General features: G+C 37.8%; 1 protein-coding gene across 1 annotated transcript in view; it reads left to right on the top strand.

Moving 5' to 3' along the window:
- Positions 1-14,930, top strand: part of LOC110461698 — a 29,922-nt gene extending 14,992 nt beyond the window's left edge. Inside the window, exons 12-19 of the mRNA XM_021515304.1 lie at positions 9,266-9,379; positions 9,798-9,890; positions 10,296-10,484; positions 11,069-11,117; positions 13,019-13,169; positions 13,326-13,483; positions 14,277-14,333; positions 14,736-14,930. Of these exons, the coding sequence (XP_021370979.1) occupies positions 9,266-9,379; positions 9,798-9,890; positions 10,296-10,484; positions 11,069-11,117; positions 13,019-13,169; positions 13,326-13,483; positions 14,277-14,333; positions 14,736-14,910 (986 nt within the window). The 3' untranslated portion in view covers positions 14,911-14,930. The remainder of the gene's footprint in view (positions 1-9,265; positions 9,380-9,797; positions 9,891-10,295; positions 10,485-11,068; positions 11,118-13,018; positions 13,170-13,325; positions 13,484-14,276; positions 14,334-14,735) is intronic.

Below are 14,930 nucleotides of genomic sequence, written 5' to 3' on the forward strand. Positions count from 1 at the left end.
AATATTACATGTTAATAACTTGATTGGAATTATAACCTTGAATTGACAGTTTGATACTTTGAAAATTTTGAGCCAGCCCTACCCCCAAGGGCTGTAGGGTGGGGCTCAAAGGAGTCAGTGTGCTAAAATTTCTTCATTTTCCTTGTTAAGAATCAGAGGTGCTAGTTTCAAATCCTTTTTAGTCTGAAATCTGTATGCTAGATATTGAGTAAGGTGGTTTTATTGTTTTTTGTCACTTTGAATAATATTTCTGTTCATGTTAAAAACAAAATCAACTCTCTGTATAAATATATCAGGTGACCGATAAGGCCCATGGGCCTCTTGTTTTATTTCTACCGGGAGATATCTTCAAAAAAGAGATCATTTAAAATTTTATCAGCTTTTGATTTCCATTTGTTGAGAATATGAACGAAATAATTGACTTTTTTGAAAGTCTGGATATAGTCTTTACATTATTTATGCATCACAACTCATAAAAGAAGCAACAGAAAATGCATTTATGACGAAATTAACAATAATTTGCCAGCCTGACAAGTGCAACGCCCTTTTTCAGCAACGTATTACTTTTTCACAACGTGTGCCGATTTATAACTAGTTACAGACAGAAACTGTAATTTTATTTGGCATCATTACCTGTCAAACCTCGGTGACAGTTACAAAATTTGATATTCAATACGTTGTTTCAGGATGGAACTGAGACTACAGTACTTATCCAAATCAAGACAATTTCAGTTACAATTTTTTAACGAAAAACATGTAATATGCACTTTTTTCTAAAGTAATTACCAAACAGTTTTCCTCCAGCTTATCTCAATCATTCTTTTTGTGCCCTGACGGAAGCACGCAGAGGGTTTATAATTCTTAATATGGGAGGAAGCTGGAGTATCCGGAGAAAACCTGCGTGGTCGGGCAGGTGACCGGGATTTAATCAAGCTATCTTGGTGAAGACGAGCGCGCTATCCACTGCGCCACCGACCCATCATATACGTTACGCACAAGAACAAATATCTACTTTAGCTTTGACTGGAACAAAATGGTGTCATTGATGCAAAAATTATATTGTGAATACATTTATATCAATGATATAAAAAAAAATCTACATAATCAACTTTTCCTTTAAATTGCTACGACATGTAGTCCTAAACGGCCAAGTAGATTTTGACTAAATTTAGTCTGGAGCATCCTTAGGCAAAGGGGACTCAATTTTGTATAAACGGTGGGTGTGCTGAGGGGCGGGGCCAAAAGTTGGCAATATGGCTATATTGCTACAAACGACCTCTTCTGTAGAACTATGCACTGGATATCCGTCATATTTGACTGGAAGCATCCCTAGGTGGTGGGGATTCGAAATTGTACAAATGGTGGGGCTGACACCACCCCCACCCCCACCCCCCACCCCAAGTTTATTACTTGGAAATGGTTGAGATCCCCAAGGTATAACCATATATACAATTGTGGAGTATAAAGAGAAGCATGCACATTTTTACTTCCAGGATGACCTCAGGTCTGGCCCCACCCTTGGAGACATAGTCCCTGGGCCATAACTTTAAAACGGTTGAGATCCCCACCCCAAAACTATATATACAAATGCTGGGCATAAAGAGACGAATGCAATCATGATATCAGAATAGACCNCATGTGCTTCCAGGATGGCCTTGGAGTTTGCCCTATGCTTGGATAAGTCTCCAAGGGTAGGACAAACTCCAAGGCCATCCTGGAACCCCTTGGTCATAACTTCGTAATGGCTAAGATCCCCACCCTAAAACTATATATATACAGTTGTTTGGCAAAAAGAGACAAATGCAGTCATGATATTAGAATCGATCCTGGGGTCTGGCCACAACCCTAGGGACCTAGTTTCTGAGTCACAGCTTGGAAACAGTTGAGATACCCACCCAAAAACTATACATAAAATTGCTGGGCATGAAAAATCTAATACAGATATGCTACAAGGATTGGCCTTGTGGTCTGGCATATTCCCTTGGATCTCATTTGGAGAATATTTTGCCATGATTGCTTACATATGCAGGTAAGCGATACAGGCCCTATGGGCCTCTTGTTTCTGTTTGTTATTACCATCTCCATAACATATTGAGGCAGTATCGTGTATGGAAGAGACAATGATGATTCTAATGTATCTGGATATAAAACAACTGAAATTAGGATGATTGTCAGTTTTAATATTTATAAGTTTATTTATAAGCATATTAATTAGTAAACCTAGATTATGAGGTTACCTTCCTTTGCTGTATACGTTGTGGATATCTGATCAATACCCTAGGAAGACGATGGAATGGTCAGAGAAATAGGTAGGCAGCACAAGAATCTGGCATGGAGGATGGCAGAAGGCAAGGTTTAATGTTGTTCCGTTGGTAGTTGTAGGATGATGGACATGCTGGGTATAGTTGGGTAGAGTCTCACAGAGTCTTGTATAGGCAGGATTTTGTGTATCCATGTTGAAATCTCCAAGAATAAGGTGTGGCTCATGTTCAGAAACGAATGGAGGTAGGCATTCAATGAATGTGTGTGGAGGTTGTGATGGTGTCCTGTAGAGAAGACAGATGGAGTCCGGACCACAGCCATTTTCCAAAGAAAGAAAAACCATCTCCATGTTTGAGGTCATTTGGTACATCTTTCCTGTTGTTGCTAGTTTGTTGGTGACATACATGAACATTCCATGGCAGTTGTTCTGGCGTGACATTGGGAGATGTTCTAGAGACCAACCTTCATGCTGATGACTTGGGATCTAATTTTCATACATGTTTGCTTCTGTTATATATAAAATCTCAACAGAGTTGAGAATGGGATGCTTCAGAATGTCTTCAAAATGTAGTCGTCCTGAGCGTGCATTTAACAATGCAATAGTGATATTAAGATGGAGGTTTAGTGGAAATGGGTCTGGATGGAGGGCATCAGATAAAAGTCTGTTTATCTCTGTATTGACTGTATCACTGGCACTGAGTTTCTTCTTACAAAAGTGTTTGATGTGAACACCATCTAGAGTTTTAACATGACTAAGGGTCCCTTTTGGAAAGGATCCTCAAATGAGATGACAATATTGTCAAGAGTAGCTCCCTGTGGATGGTTGTAGCCAAACAGAGTCGCAGAGGAAATTGTTTGCGTGACACTGTGGCATTTTCAGATGTAGAAGGTGAAAATGTGACTTCTATGGGTAGTATAGGAACAGCATCTGTAGGATAGTTGCTAAGATCAACAGTAGTGTTTATCCGTGCATTTCTGCCGACACTGCATACATCAAATTTGATGATCACATTCTGTGGAGTTCGTTTTCAGAACGTTTAATATTTAGCAACTTTCCTTGAGATCCATTTGTCTGGCCATCTGATGCATGCACATTTCTGGTGACAATTACTCTAGCTCCAACAGCCAGTCTAGCAGTTGTAGACAGTTCTCCTGTATATCTGGCATCATCTTAAAGTGTCATAGATGAAGGAATGCGGTCCTGTGCTTGTAGGCTAAGTATCTCTGACTCCAGATGGTTGAGCTTTACCTTGGTATTTACCTTGGCATTTCTTGAGAACACATGGAGTACATCAGCTAGTGTTTCAGAGTCCTGTATACTTCTTTGTTTCAATGTTGCTATGTCCCCTGGAGTATGCCTGCGAACAGGAATTCTGTTAAGCATTTCTAAGCATTTCTAAGCATTTCTGAGAAGTGTCTATCACCAGCTTGTCTCATGATTTCTGTCACTGGCGTGTAGGTGAAGTATGTGTTCCACAAAGAAGGACCTAGTGATGCATATTCATCATGTGGCAGCACCTGGAGTATGTATCTACCTATCGGTGGCAGTTGGTACATGTTTCCAAACACAATTACTGAGAGTCCTCCAAACACATGTGATCCGTCAAAGATTTCATGCAGTCTGTTATTTATCTGGATAAGGAAATCACTGGGAACCATGGAGATTTCATCAATTATGATGAACCTGAGTGGAGATAATTTCATTCGAAGTGTATTTCTTTTTTCATCAGAGAGGTTTTTCATGGATTTGGATTGTTGGTGAAACTTTGAGTGTCCGAGTAAAAATAGAAGCGCTGAGTGGATGATGAAACTTTCAATGTGGAAAGCAGCTGTTCCAGTTGGAGCTAAAAGCAACACTCTTGGCAAATTTGGGGTCTCGCCTTCTTTCCTGAGTATTATCTGCACAGTCTGGTACAATGCTTTAATAAGGTGTGATTTGCCAGTACCTGCTCCTCCAGAAACAAATATATGCAACGGATCTGGCTTTGGTACCACAGATCTTTCACAAGCTTTCATGTGGGTAACACACCAGGTGATAACAACTTGAAGGACCCTGTACTGTTCCTTGTTCAGTGTCCTTACAGGTCTGCTGCAATCCTCAAAAGGCATCACACTTGGCAAGGAGTCTATGGCTAAGCTATGACCTTTGTTTCCATTACCTTGTGGGTTGGGCAATTTGATTGTATCAAGAAATATATTGTTGCCAGGATGAAGAATGTGATGGTCTTGGTCAATTTCTGGTTCTGTTGCCTGGTTATCATTGTTTTCCTGTTGTGTTTCTGAAGTATCCCAAGCATTTGTTGGTGGATCCATTTCATCCATCTGCTGAATTGCTATGTCAATAAGATCCCCGTGCTTTTGAAGTTTTTGTCTGGTATCTTCAACAATGTCCTTGTCGAACTTGAAACTTTCTGTGTAAATTGGGTATCCTGCAAGCAAGTCTTTTTCCTCCTCTCTCCAAGGTACATAGAGATACAGCTGAGAATGGTAAAAAGATTCAGGGTCTCTTGTTTCATTAAACTTGTGAGTCCGGATGACAGACTGCTTCTTTCTTTTTACCATGGTATAAGAATAAGTGCTCAGCTCAACTTTATTTCTGTTTTGAGCTTTAGTAATGAAGCTTTCAAGGTCTTTGGGGGTACTTTCTGTTTCTTCATTTTCTTCCTGTAAGATATCAGGCTGGAAGTCTTCTTCTTGTGTTTTGGCATTGCCAGTGTGATACCAGGATGCAAAGAATACAAGACACCATGCATGTAAGGCTGGAGGTCTTTTGCTATATTTCTCCCCTATTCCACTGAGAATCACATTTTCATCTTCATCTTCCAGCTTTGAGAGCAGGTAAGATGGTTTCAGTAAACTGATTCTTTGGGGTGGCAATCCTGTTGGAATCCATACAGTTGTAAAGTTTGTTTTGTATAATGGCAATTCTAACACTCTATAAATTGCTTCTTGCGCACTAACATTTCTAGAGTTCATAAAAGCCTGTCCCCATTTTTAGCTCACCTGGCACGAAGTGCCAAGTGAGCTTATGCNCATTTGTTCCCTGATTGGCTCTTGAGCAGATTTTTTGGCCATGGGCTAACACGATTTGGTTTGCAAGTATGTTTTGGCATTGAGAGGTAGTACAAGAAGAATGTGAGTGACCTGTATACTTAAAAATTTACATTTGCATGGCATTGTCACTATATAGCCTCTTTGAAAGCTGTGTCGTTGATGGGACTTTAATAACCATGCAGCACGAGACACAATTCTTAGCGTATTAATACAACACTGACCGGAGCTACAATATCCAATGTAACTAAACATGACGGCTGCTAAAATAAGGATGGGCTTTGTGAGACTTGACAATGTCATTGTAAATTTAGGTGCAAAGAAAAAAGTAAATAAAAAGTACTTTTATTACAATAAAAACAAGACCAAGGTCTGCAATATCGTACAAAATGCACATCGGTTGAAATCACCAATGCCGGCAATGGAAACAATTTTAATACTCATGCAATTTATCAGAAATATCGTCTGCTGCACTGCACTGATCAACAGGGGTTCATTACAAATGTCTGAAATACACATTCTATACACCCACTGACACATATGTTACAGACCTACTGATATGAGTCACAGCACACATAAACATTTCAGACATTTGTAACGAACCCCTGTGCTCCGTCGCAAGATCACTCACTTCAAACGATATCAGTTTCACGCGTCTCGCAGCCACGGTTTCCTCAGTTTCTGATCACGACATGTCAAATAACGAGGCTGTTATAGAATCTACCGACTGTAGTCAGATTCCCATACAATTAACAAATAAATTCACGTCTGTAATCTTCACAAAATGAGCAAAGAGAAACTTTCGAATCAACTTCCAAAAATAACTCCCTCGTGGAGGTCAAGGTCGGATTCACGGTGTTCACTGTATTTATCTATGCGCGTAATATGTTTGGGGGGAAAATCGGAACAATTTTTAATCTTAACTTTCAGCTCAGATTTCTATTGATAAACTTAAATCACCCAATAGACATATCATACGCTATTGTATTGATACTGAATTGTGGAATAAAATTGAAGTGTTTGTTAAAATTTCAAAGTACTTTGTGTGGACTGTTGATAAGGCGGGCATTTTTAAATTTTAAATATAAATTATAAGTTAAAAAAGAACATAAGAGGCAGAGAAAACGTAAATATAAGTATTGAACTGTTTTTGTATGGTATTTATGATCTATTTGATTAAACAAGTAGCGCGCATTATGCTGTTTGCTTGCAAAGCTGTGTCATTTAAATAGATCATAAATACCATACAAAAATAGTTCAATGCTTGAATAAGTGTACGGCTCAGCCAATAAAGAAATCATTACTGGTGGGAGACTATATATTGCTTTGCAATGCTTTGCCTTATAACATTTCAACCTTTTGTCTAGTCGGCTAACATAAGAAGGTAGTGTTTAGTAATACAGGGCCCAGATGAACTTCTTGTCCAATTTTTTCCACTTTCAAGTCAGTATATATAAACTTTATTTATTTTGCAACAATTATGAATCAAGTTATATAACTTATATGAATTACTCTTGTTAGCCTGGATGTTGGTGTTAATCTATTCTTTATTAACTTAGCTTTCCAGCTCATCAGTGTAAGAACACAATGTAGGGGTCTTAATGTGGGAGGCTTGGTGAAAGCGAGTGTGTTATCCACTGCACCACCCAACCACCCAGGGCAGTATTGAATTATTGTGGAATAACAAATATAGTCCAATCATTTTAAGATGTCATTATCTTGCTAGAAAAACTGGACTTAAAAAGGGTTAGATAAAAGAAAAACATTTAATAATTATAAAGGCATGGTGAATTACAGTTCAGTTGTTAAAAGACTCCAAAACTTTTATCAAATTAGAAATTTACTACTGGTTTACCAAGAAAAGATCAAGAAATTGGAGTAGTATATAAAAAACCTCGAATTATTATTATAAATTAGAATAATTTTAAAATCCCAAAAGGAAGTCAAGGGACACCATGAGGAGGGTAAGTCAATTTAATATAGTTTAATATATTTCATTTTCAGAGTTCAGTATATAAACGAGGATCTCATGGCAGCGGACCTCCCACATACATCGGTTTAACAATCAGCTTTTATACCCCTACACTGACAATGTGGTTAAACAGAACTATACATCAATTTACATAGAGGGCATTTTCAGTCCTAATTTCTCAATCGCTCAAAAACTGTTTATTACCAAATTTCTAACAATATTTAAAACTTGTGTAAACTTCACATTCTTGTATTTTGCATATTTTATTAAAAAAGCAATTTAGGATGTAAAAATCAGTTTTAGATGTTGTCATAATGTTGATAGCCTTGCTTTTAAAGGGAGATAACACTACCATTCACCTGAAATTAAATGCTTGAGTGCTCAAGTTTACACTAGAGCTATTGATAGCACAGTTCATAGCTTATGGGTTATTGATTTCTAGACTTAGCTGTCTGGTCAAAGCATTGTCAGCTTTAAATGTTTGCTCTTTTATCAAAATGGACTATTCAGTTTTCCTAATATTTTTATAGAAGTTTTTTAGATTGATATTTTAGTCCCTTTCATAAATTTGATTTAAAAGAATTTAAATATAATGTATTTTGTTACTTACATGTATCTCTGTTTGATAATATCTTTGGTAGTAAATCTGATACTAAGCTGTTCAGGGCAAGCTTTCTGAAAAGGATCCTTGAGAGCAAACAGGGTGTTATTTAGGTATGCCAGAAGGACATATGCATTCTAGTATCTGTCTGTAAAAAAATTCTTGTACACATCAGATTGTAACACTACTTACTTCTGTTTTTTTGAAAATGATATGTTTTACAATTATTTAGCTCACCTGGCCCAAACTGCCAGGTAAGCTTATATTATGCTATGGTGTGGCATATTCCTTCATATGTCAGTTTTTTCTTTCAAATGTCAACTTCTCGGAACTCAACATTATATTCCGTCTTTGCCTATTGCAGAGTTATCTTCTCTTGGGAGCAGGTATTGATTGTTACGTCACTTGTTTGTGAGAGTAACGTCATCAATTTTTGAGAAAACGACGTAATTTTCTCGCTCAGACCAATGACGTAACAATCAATACCTGCTCCCAAGAGAAGATAACTCTGCAATACGCAAAGACGGAATAAATGCAGGGTGTGGTCCTTTTAGGGGCAAAGGGGTAGGTTCAGTAAGTCCAGTAAGTCACTGTTGATGAAGGGATTTCAGCCAAATTAGATCAGAAGCGTCATTTGGTCAAGGGATTCAGTATTGTAAAGTATGTCCTCCCTAAGGATATAGGAACTGATCCAAACAGGGGTAACCTCTCAACTGATTGCTCCTTCATTATGGGAGAAAGGTTTATGACCAACCACCCACTCACCCATTATTAAGTCACCTGAGCTTTAGCTCAAGTGACCTATTGCTATCCGTCTTCATCCGTCGTTGTCCGTCGTCCGTTAACATTTTACATTTTCAACTTAAGCTGAAATAGTGGCAAAGGGATTTCATTAATATTTCATGGGAAGGTTACCGACATCTCCCTGACCAAGTGTTATTATTTTTCGGGTCGATCAGAAATCCAATATGGCCACCACGGCCGCCATTTTGAAAAACTATTTTAAACTTAAACTCAAGATTTGCTTGGCCAATTGAACTGAAACTTTGTAGGAATGATCGACTCGTGGTCCTGACCAAGTGTTGTTATTTTTGGGTCGATCAGAAATTCAATATGGCCGCCACGGATGCCATTTTGAAAAACTATTTCAAACTTAAAGTCAAGTTCTACTGGGCCGATTTAACTGAAACTCGGTCTAGGAATGATCAGCTCATGGTCCTGACAAACTTAAGTTAACGTTATACTTAACTATTTTGTACTCAAATTGGTACATATTTCAACAACAAAAATAAATACTGTGGGACTCAGGTGACCGTTTAGGCCCATGGGCCTCTTGTTTATATTATGACTTCATATAAACTGAGGAAGTTTGGTTGCAGCCCCCGGGGATGTAGAATTAGGGGACTGGGACCCCATGGCTGAGGATTACCTGTCCATAAGGAACAGCTACAACATTGATGTTGATGACCCGGGAGTAGCTACAGTCCAGTACAGTAAGTGTGACCTTTGACCCCTTAAATATTTCCCCAGTGTTTACCAGAGTTTCTTAGAATTGCAATGTCAAACAAATATTTTAAAACCTATTTAGGAGGGAGACTTCCGATTTTGGACCCCATATTTAGTATTTTCAACGAGCTAATTTGCTAAACTATTCCTATATTCTAAGATCTAATAATATGATTTCATCTGAAAGAACCAACTCAAATAAGTCATTTTGTAAAGGGTTATTTTGTCTCTAGGTGGTACATGTATATGTCTTATTTTGAGCATGCAGAATCTCCCCCATAGAAGTTTCAAATAGTTTGGATTAAAAATAAAGAAAAAGTAGCTATGAACTTTCTTATTTCTGATTGAGTATTCATCAACGGAGGATTTTTCCAATCCAGTGCATGTTGTTGTTGATTTTTTCAGAGGCACAAGATGAAAAACAAATCTGTAAATACTTTTCCAATAATAGCTGTTGGAGAGGAGACAGATGTCCATACAGACATGTCCAGGTCACAGGTCAGTAACATATATGTTAACAGGAATCACTTTGTATAACAGTGTGGGGTGTGCTACTGGAGTGACCAGGTAGGACAGTTTACAGGGATGTGATTCTTCCCCATTTCAGAGGGTAATCTTTTTCCAATTTTTCAAAGTTCTTGATTTGTTACATTAAAAAAATAGAAGTTTCTTGAGGGATGAGGTTTGTACCTTCCTTTTCACTTTGATTTCCTATTTTTCAATCCCAAATCACATTCCTGAGTGTAGAAGGTGTTACAAGAGTAAAATTGTATAACTGTGTAGATATTGATCCAGGAATCACTTTGTATAACAGTGAAGGATTTGTTCTAGGAATCACCTTGTATAACAGTGTAGGGGTTTTTCCAGGAATCGCTTTGTATAGCAGTATAGGGTTTGTTCCAGGGGGAGTGACCATGGATAGGGAACCAGTGTATGGTGGACTGGATGAAGCTCAGATTGAGGCTCTGCTACCTGAGTGTGACACCTGTGTAGCCATAGAAATCGCCACCATCCTCAATCCTGCCCACTTTTACATCATTCTTCCCTGGGGAAAGAGGACGCTGGACTCGCTCCTTGACCCTAGTGCCACCGGTAAGTGGTCTTCTGCTTATAAGGGGCAGAGTTGTTATAAAATGCATTTAATACTAAGTGCTGTTTAGCACTGCTGCAAATACAGTGCTGAATTTTGTGATGCGTATTGCATGCCAGATTATGTTTCTTCCCACAGCATGACCAGCTATGAGGATAACCATTTCACCTAGTTTATAGCCTATTTTACCATATCACCTATTTCTAGGTGTCATAGGCAAAAATTGGCTTTCAGTTTGCAATAGACAAGAATGTTTGTTCCAAGGTACCTTATGTAATTGCACCAACCAAGTGTACTATTTCCCAAGGCTTGGGCAAGTGCAAAAAGACATTTAGTTATTCACAGTTATGAGGGGTAAATCTTCTGGTACACTCACACTTTTCCTTTTATTTCTGATCATTTAATTATAAAACAAAAGCAAGACCAGAAACAAGGTTAAACCTTAATATCTATCAAAAAGGTATCCATCGATGGTGGCTGGTTTATATACAGTTGTGGCCAAGGCTGTCAGTTTCAGTTTCACAATTGCATTTGCAAATCTGAAATTTTCCACGATGTCTGCATAAGATGTGTTGATTTTCCACAGATCCTGGTGAAGATGAGGAGACTTTGGATGAACTTGTCAACTCACTGCAGTAAGTATAGTTCTAAAATCAAATTCAGGGTTTGAAACGAGCAGTTTTAAAGTTAAAAATAAATATTGGGTTAACAAATACAAAATGAAAATTTCTTCTTATGCAGGAGGATTTCTCCCCTTTCAGGTATTTTTTCTGATTCCAACAATATGGAGTGAGACTGAATAAATTAAAGTTATCGGACACACCAGTGATTTTTTTTGCCTATAGTTTTACAGGCGAATACGTATTAGCTTGCAAAGTGCTTCATTTTCCCAAATTGAAGAAAAAATCAGGAATACTCCCCAATATCATAAAAAGAATGTTATATTTTCCCAATTTATGCAGGAACAGGCTGTTGTAAAATTTAGGTTAAAAATCACTGCACACATGTGACATGGGGAGGGAGTAAAATGATATTTCAATAAATTCATATGTCAACTTCAAGGTTTGAAACCATTTTTGTTGTACTTTATGAAACCTTTTATCGTGATACATTGTATGTATATTTGTAAGATGTTGAGGTCCGACCAGTGTCGGATTGAGCAAGAGGAAGATACGGAAGTTTCCCCTCACTTTTATCTAGTTGATACTCCTAATAATTGGTGTTTCTTTAAGAAGTTTGGGGATGTCATTTTAAATTGCAAAATATTATATTTCAAACCGTTACGTTTTGTATTAATAATATCACTGAATGAACAAAACACCAAACAAATATATATATATTCAATAGTTCGGGGTGTTGTCTATGCATGGACATGCAGAATTATCATATGTATGTTTAAATGGTCATGCCCTCTGAATTGAGGGATCACAATTGCACTTGGTTGAGATATTCAGAAGTTTCTGGTTGAGATATTCAGAAGTTTCTTGAGTGACTGAAACTGATCAATCAAAGTTATATATTGGAAACAGTAGATGTCTTACATGTAACTGGAAATATCAATTGATAAAAAAAAATGATTTACAAAAATAAGTCCTATAGAAAAATTGTGTGGATTCTTTGTATTACACTGAAAAAACAAAAGGGGAATGTTTGTTTATTGGGACAGATCATGATCAGTGCATCTGCTCCTGAGTGTAACATGTTCATGGCCCTTAATCAAGTCTGTCAGATCTGCAAATGTTAATGTAGACTTTGAAACCTACTGTCAATGCTGGCCGAAAAAGTAACATCGGGTTTCTATATGTAGGTGCGTCCCTATTATATCATATGAACAATTCTGTTCTACCAGTCTGACTGTTTGGAATGTATCAAGGTAATAAATCGAAGTGACCCAGAGCTGAGTTACTGTCACCTGTCCACATGTTGACGGTTGTATGGTATAGATTTTACGATTTGCTGTTAACAAGCTAAGGAAGCCAAACCATTCACATAAAATCGTTGCTTCTATCCATTGGCAATATAGTGCAGATGTTATTTCTCTTTTAGATTAATAGACAATTTATCACATACCTGTTGAATCCTGTTATAGTAATACAAGCAATTTTCAGAGCATGAAATACAATGTTCTGTATTGCACATGTGCAATACGGAATATTGTATTTACCTACTAGCCGGAACTACTTTTTATGGGAATCCCCTTGTCATGGCGAACTGAAAAGTTACCGGTATTTGCAAAAAAATCAAAGTTTATAAAATCTATGTATCGATCTCTACCAAATACGGAAGGGATGTGATATAAGCAAGACCACACACTTGGTGTTTTTCTAACGAATCAGAAAGTACTCATTATTGCGCGGACGTATATATTAACTTGTGCACTCCGCGCACTCATGAATATATGCGTCCGCGCAATACACTCGTGCTTTCTGATTCGTTAGAAAAACACAAGTGTGTGATCTTGCATATTTATAGGACATTGCTGTAACTTTGTGGGGTTTTCCTGACCTACATTTTCTATTTTGGGGTTCTTTAACAGGTCGCACTATGGAAACATGTCATTTTCCCAGAAGACACTGGTACATTATGCGGAGGGTGAACTAGTGGTGGCTCGATTTGTACAAGATGGACGTTGGTACCGTGCAAAAGTCCTCCGATCTGACGACAGAGAGCGGGATACAAAGATCCAGGTATGAAAATAAAACTTGTGAAGTAACAATTACTAAGTCATAACAAAGAAAATGTGTGTCGGGTCAAAATAACAATTGCTAAGTCATAACAAAGGAAAGGTCATGGAATTATTTTAATTGTCATTAATAATTTTGTATTGTTTTTCATTATAATAGGTGTTCTATGTAGATTTTGGAAACAAAGAATGGGTATCAGAGCGTGACATCAAATCCATGGAGCCTCAGTTTCTTCATCTTCCATTCCAAGCCATTGAGTGTTTCCTTGTTGACATAGAACCAGTCGGCCACTCAGATCAGTTCTCACAGAAAGCTAAGTGAGTAGACGGACAGGATTCCTACAGCAAAAGACTTAATAGCTCGTGATTAATGAAGTTAATATTCAATTTCAGTGGATGGAGATTTGTTAATCCAATTTGTACCAAAATATTTGTAGAAAACCGAATCTATTCCATATATATAAAAGGTACGGAGCTCGTCCTGAACGGAAAACATTGGTCATCAACTTCACAGCTTTGTAGAAACAACAAACACAGCTGTTGATTAGATTAATTAAAACCAAATAATAAATACCCGGTATTCAAAATCGTATATGACACTCTTTCTTTTATTTCATAAATGTGAATCTGTTAAATGTTCCCAATTTTGCTTGGCCAGAAGCTACACATAACAGGGTCGAGAAAGATCCTATCACATGGAGAATTTTACTTCGCATAGCCATCTTTCTCTCTTCTGAGTCGGACACCGTTGGAAATCAATTTTCTGATTTAGTTAAGTCTACACCATTATTATAACGATGTAGATTCAATTACCAATTGCATCCCTACTGACCAAAGAAACGTGCATTGTGCTCATTAAATTGGCGCCATTGTTAATGTTTTGCTGATGTCTAGACTTGAATATTGGAATAGGAATCAGAATATATATAATCAACCGTACGGTGTTGAAATGTCTCCAAAGAGTACAAAATATGGCTTCCTTTCTTATAATCTAACATGGTAAAGAGACCACATACTGAATACCGGGAGAGTTACTGTGTAATAACAACTAATGGCATTCCTAATTGAGTAGAAAATAATGCACAAAAGAAAGTGTTTCTTTATTTTTCAGGAAAATGTTCCAACAAATGACTGATGGCAAAACCCTGGTAGCTTACGTCAAATCAAGGTAGGTATTCTCCTAGTACGATGTTATTTCAGTCTTATCTGTAGGAATCACTGTATAATATAAGCATAGTCCTGTTTGACACCTGTGTATCATTGTGTTGTAGATCTTTGGGTAACTGTTTGTACGTTGTCCTGTTTGACACCTGTGTATCATTGTGTTGTAGATCTTGGGGTAGCTGTTTGTACGTTGTCCTGTTTGACACCTGTGTATCATTGTGTTGTAGATCTTGGGGTAGCTGTTTGTACGTTGTCCTGTTTGACACCTGTGTATCATTGTGTTGTAGATCTTGGGGTAGCTGTTTGTACGTTGTCCTGTTTGACACCTGTGTATCATTGTGTTGTAGATCTTGGGGTAGCTGTTTGTACGTTGTCCTGTTTGACACCAGTGTGATTTGTGTTGTAGATCATGGAGTGGCTGTTTGTACATTGACCTGTTTGACACTAGCAGTGAGGAGGATATCAACATTGGTAAGGTGCTCATAGCACAGGGTCTGGCCCAGGTACCCAGACCACATTCGGAAACAAGCCTGACGAGTCGTTCAGGCAGTGAGGGCTCCCTCCTCCTCATTCCTGGCTAGGTGTCTGTATTGGAGATTTA

Source organism: Mizuhopecten yessoensis, unplaced genomic scaffold (assembly GCF_002113885.1).
Source record: "Mizuhopecten yessoensis strain PY_sf001 unplaced genomic scaffold, ASM211388v2 scaffold10651, whole genome shotgun sequence".
NCBI classification, from domain to species: domain Eukaryota; kingdom Metazoa; phylum Mollusca; class Bivalvia; order Pectinida; family Pectinidae; genus Mizuhopecten; species Mizuhopecten yessoensis.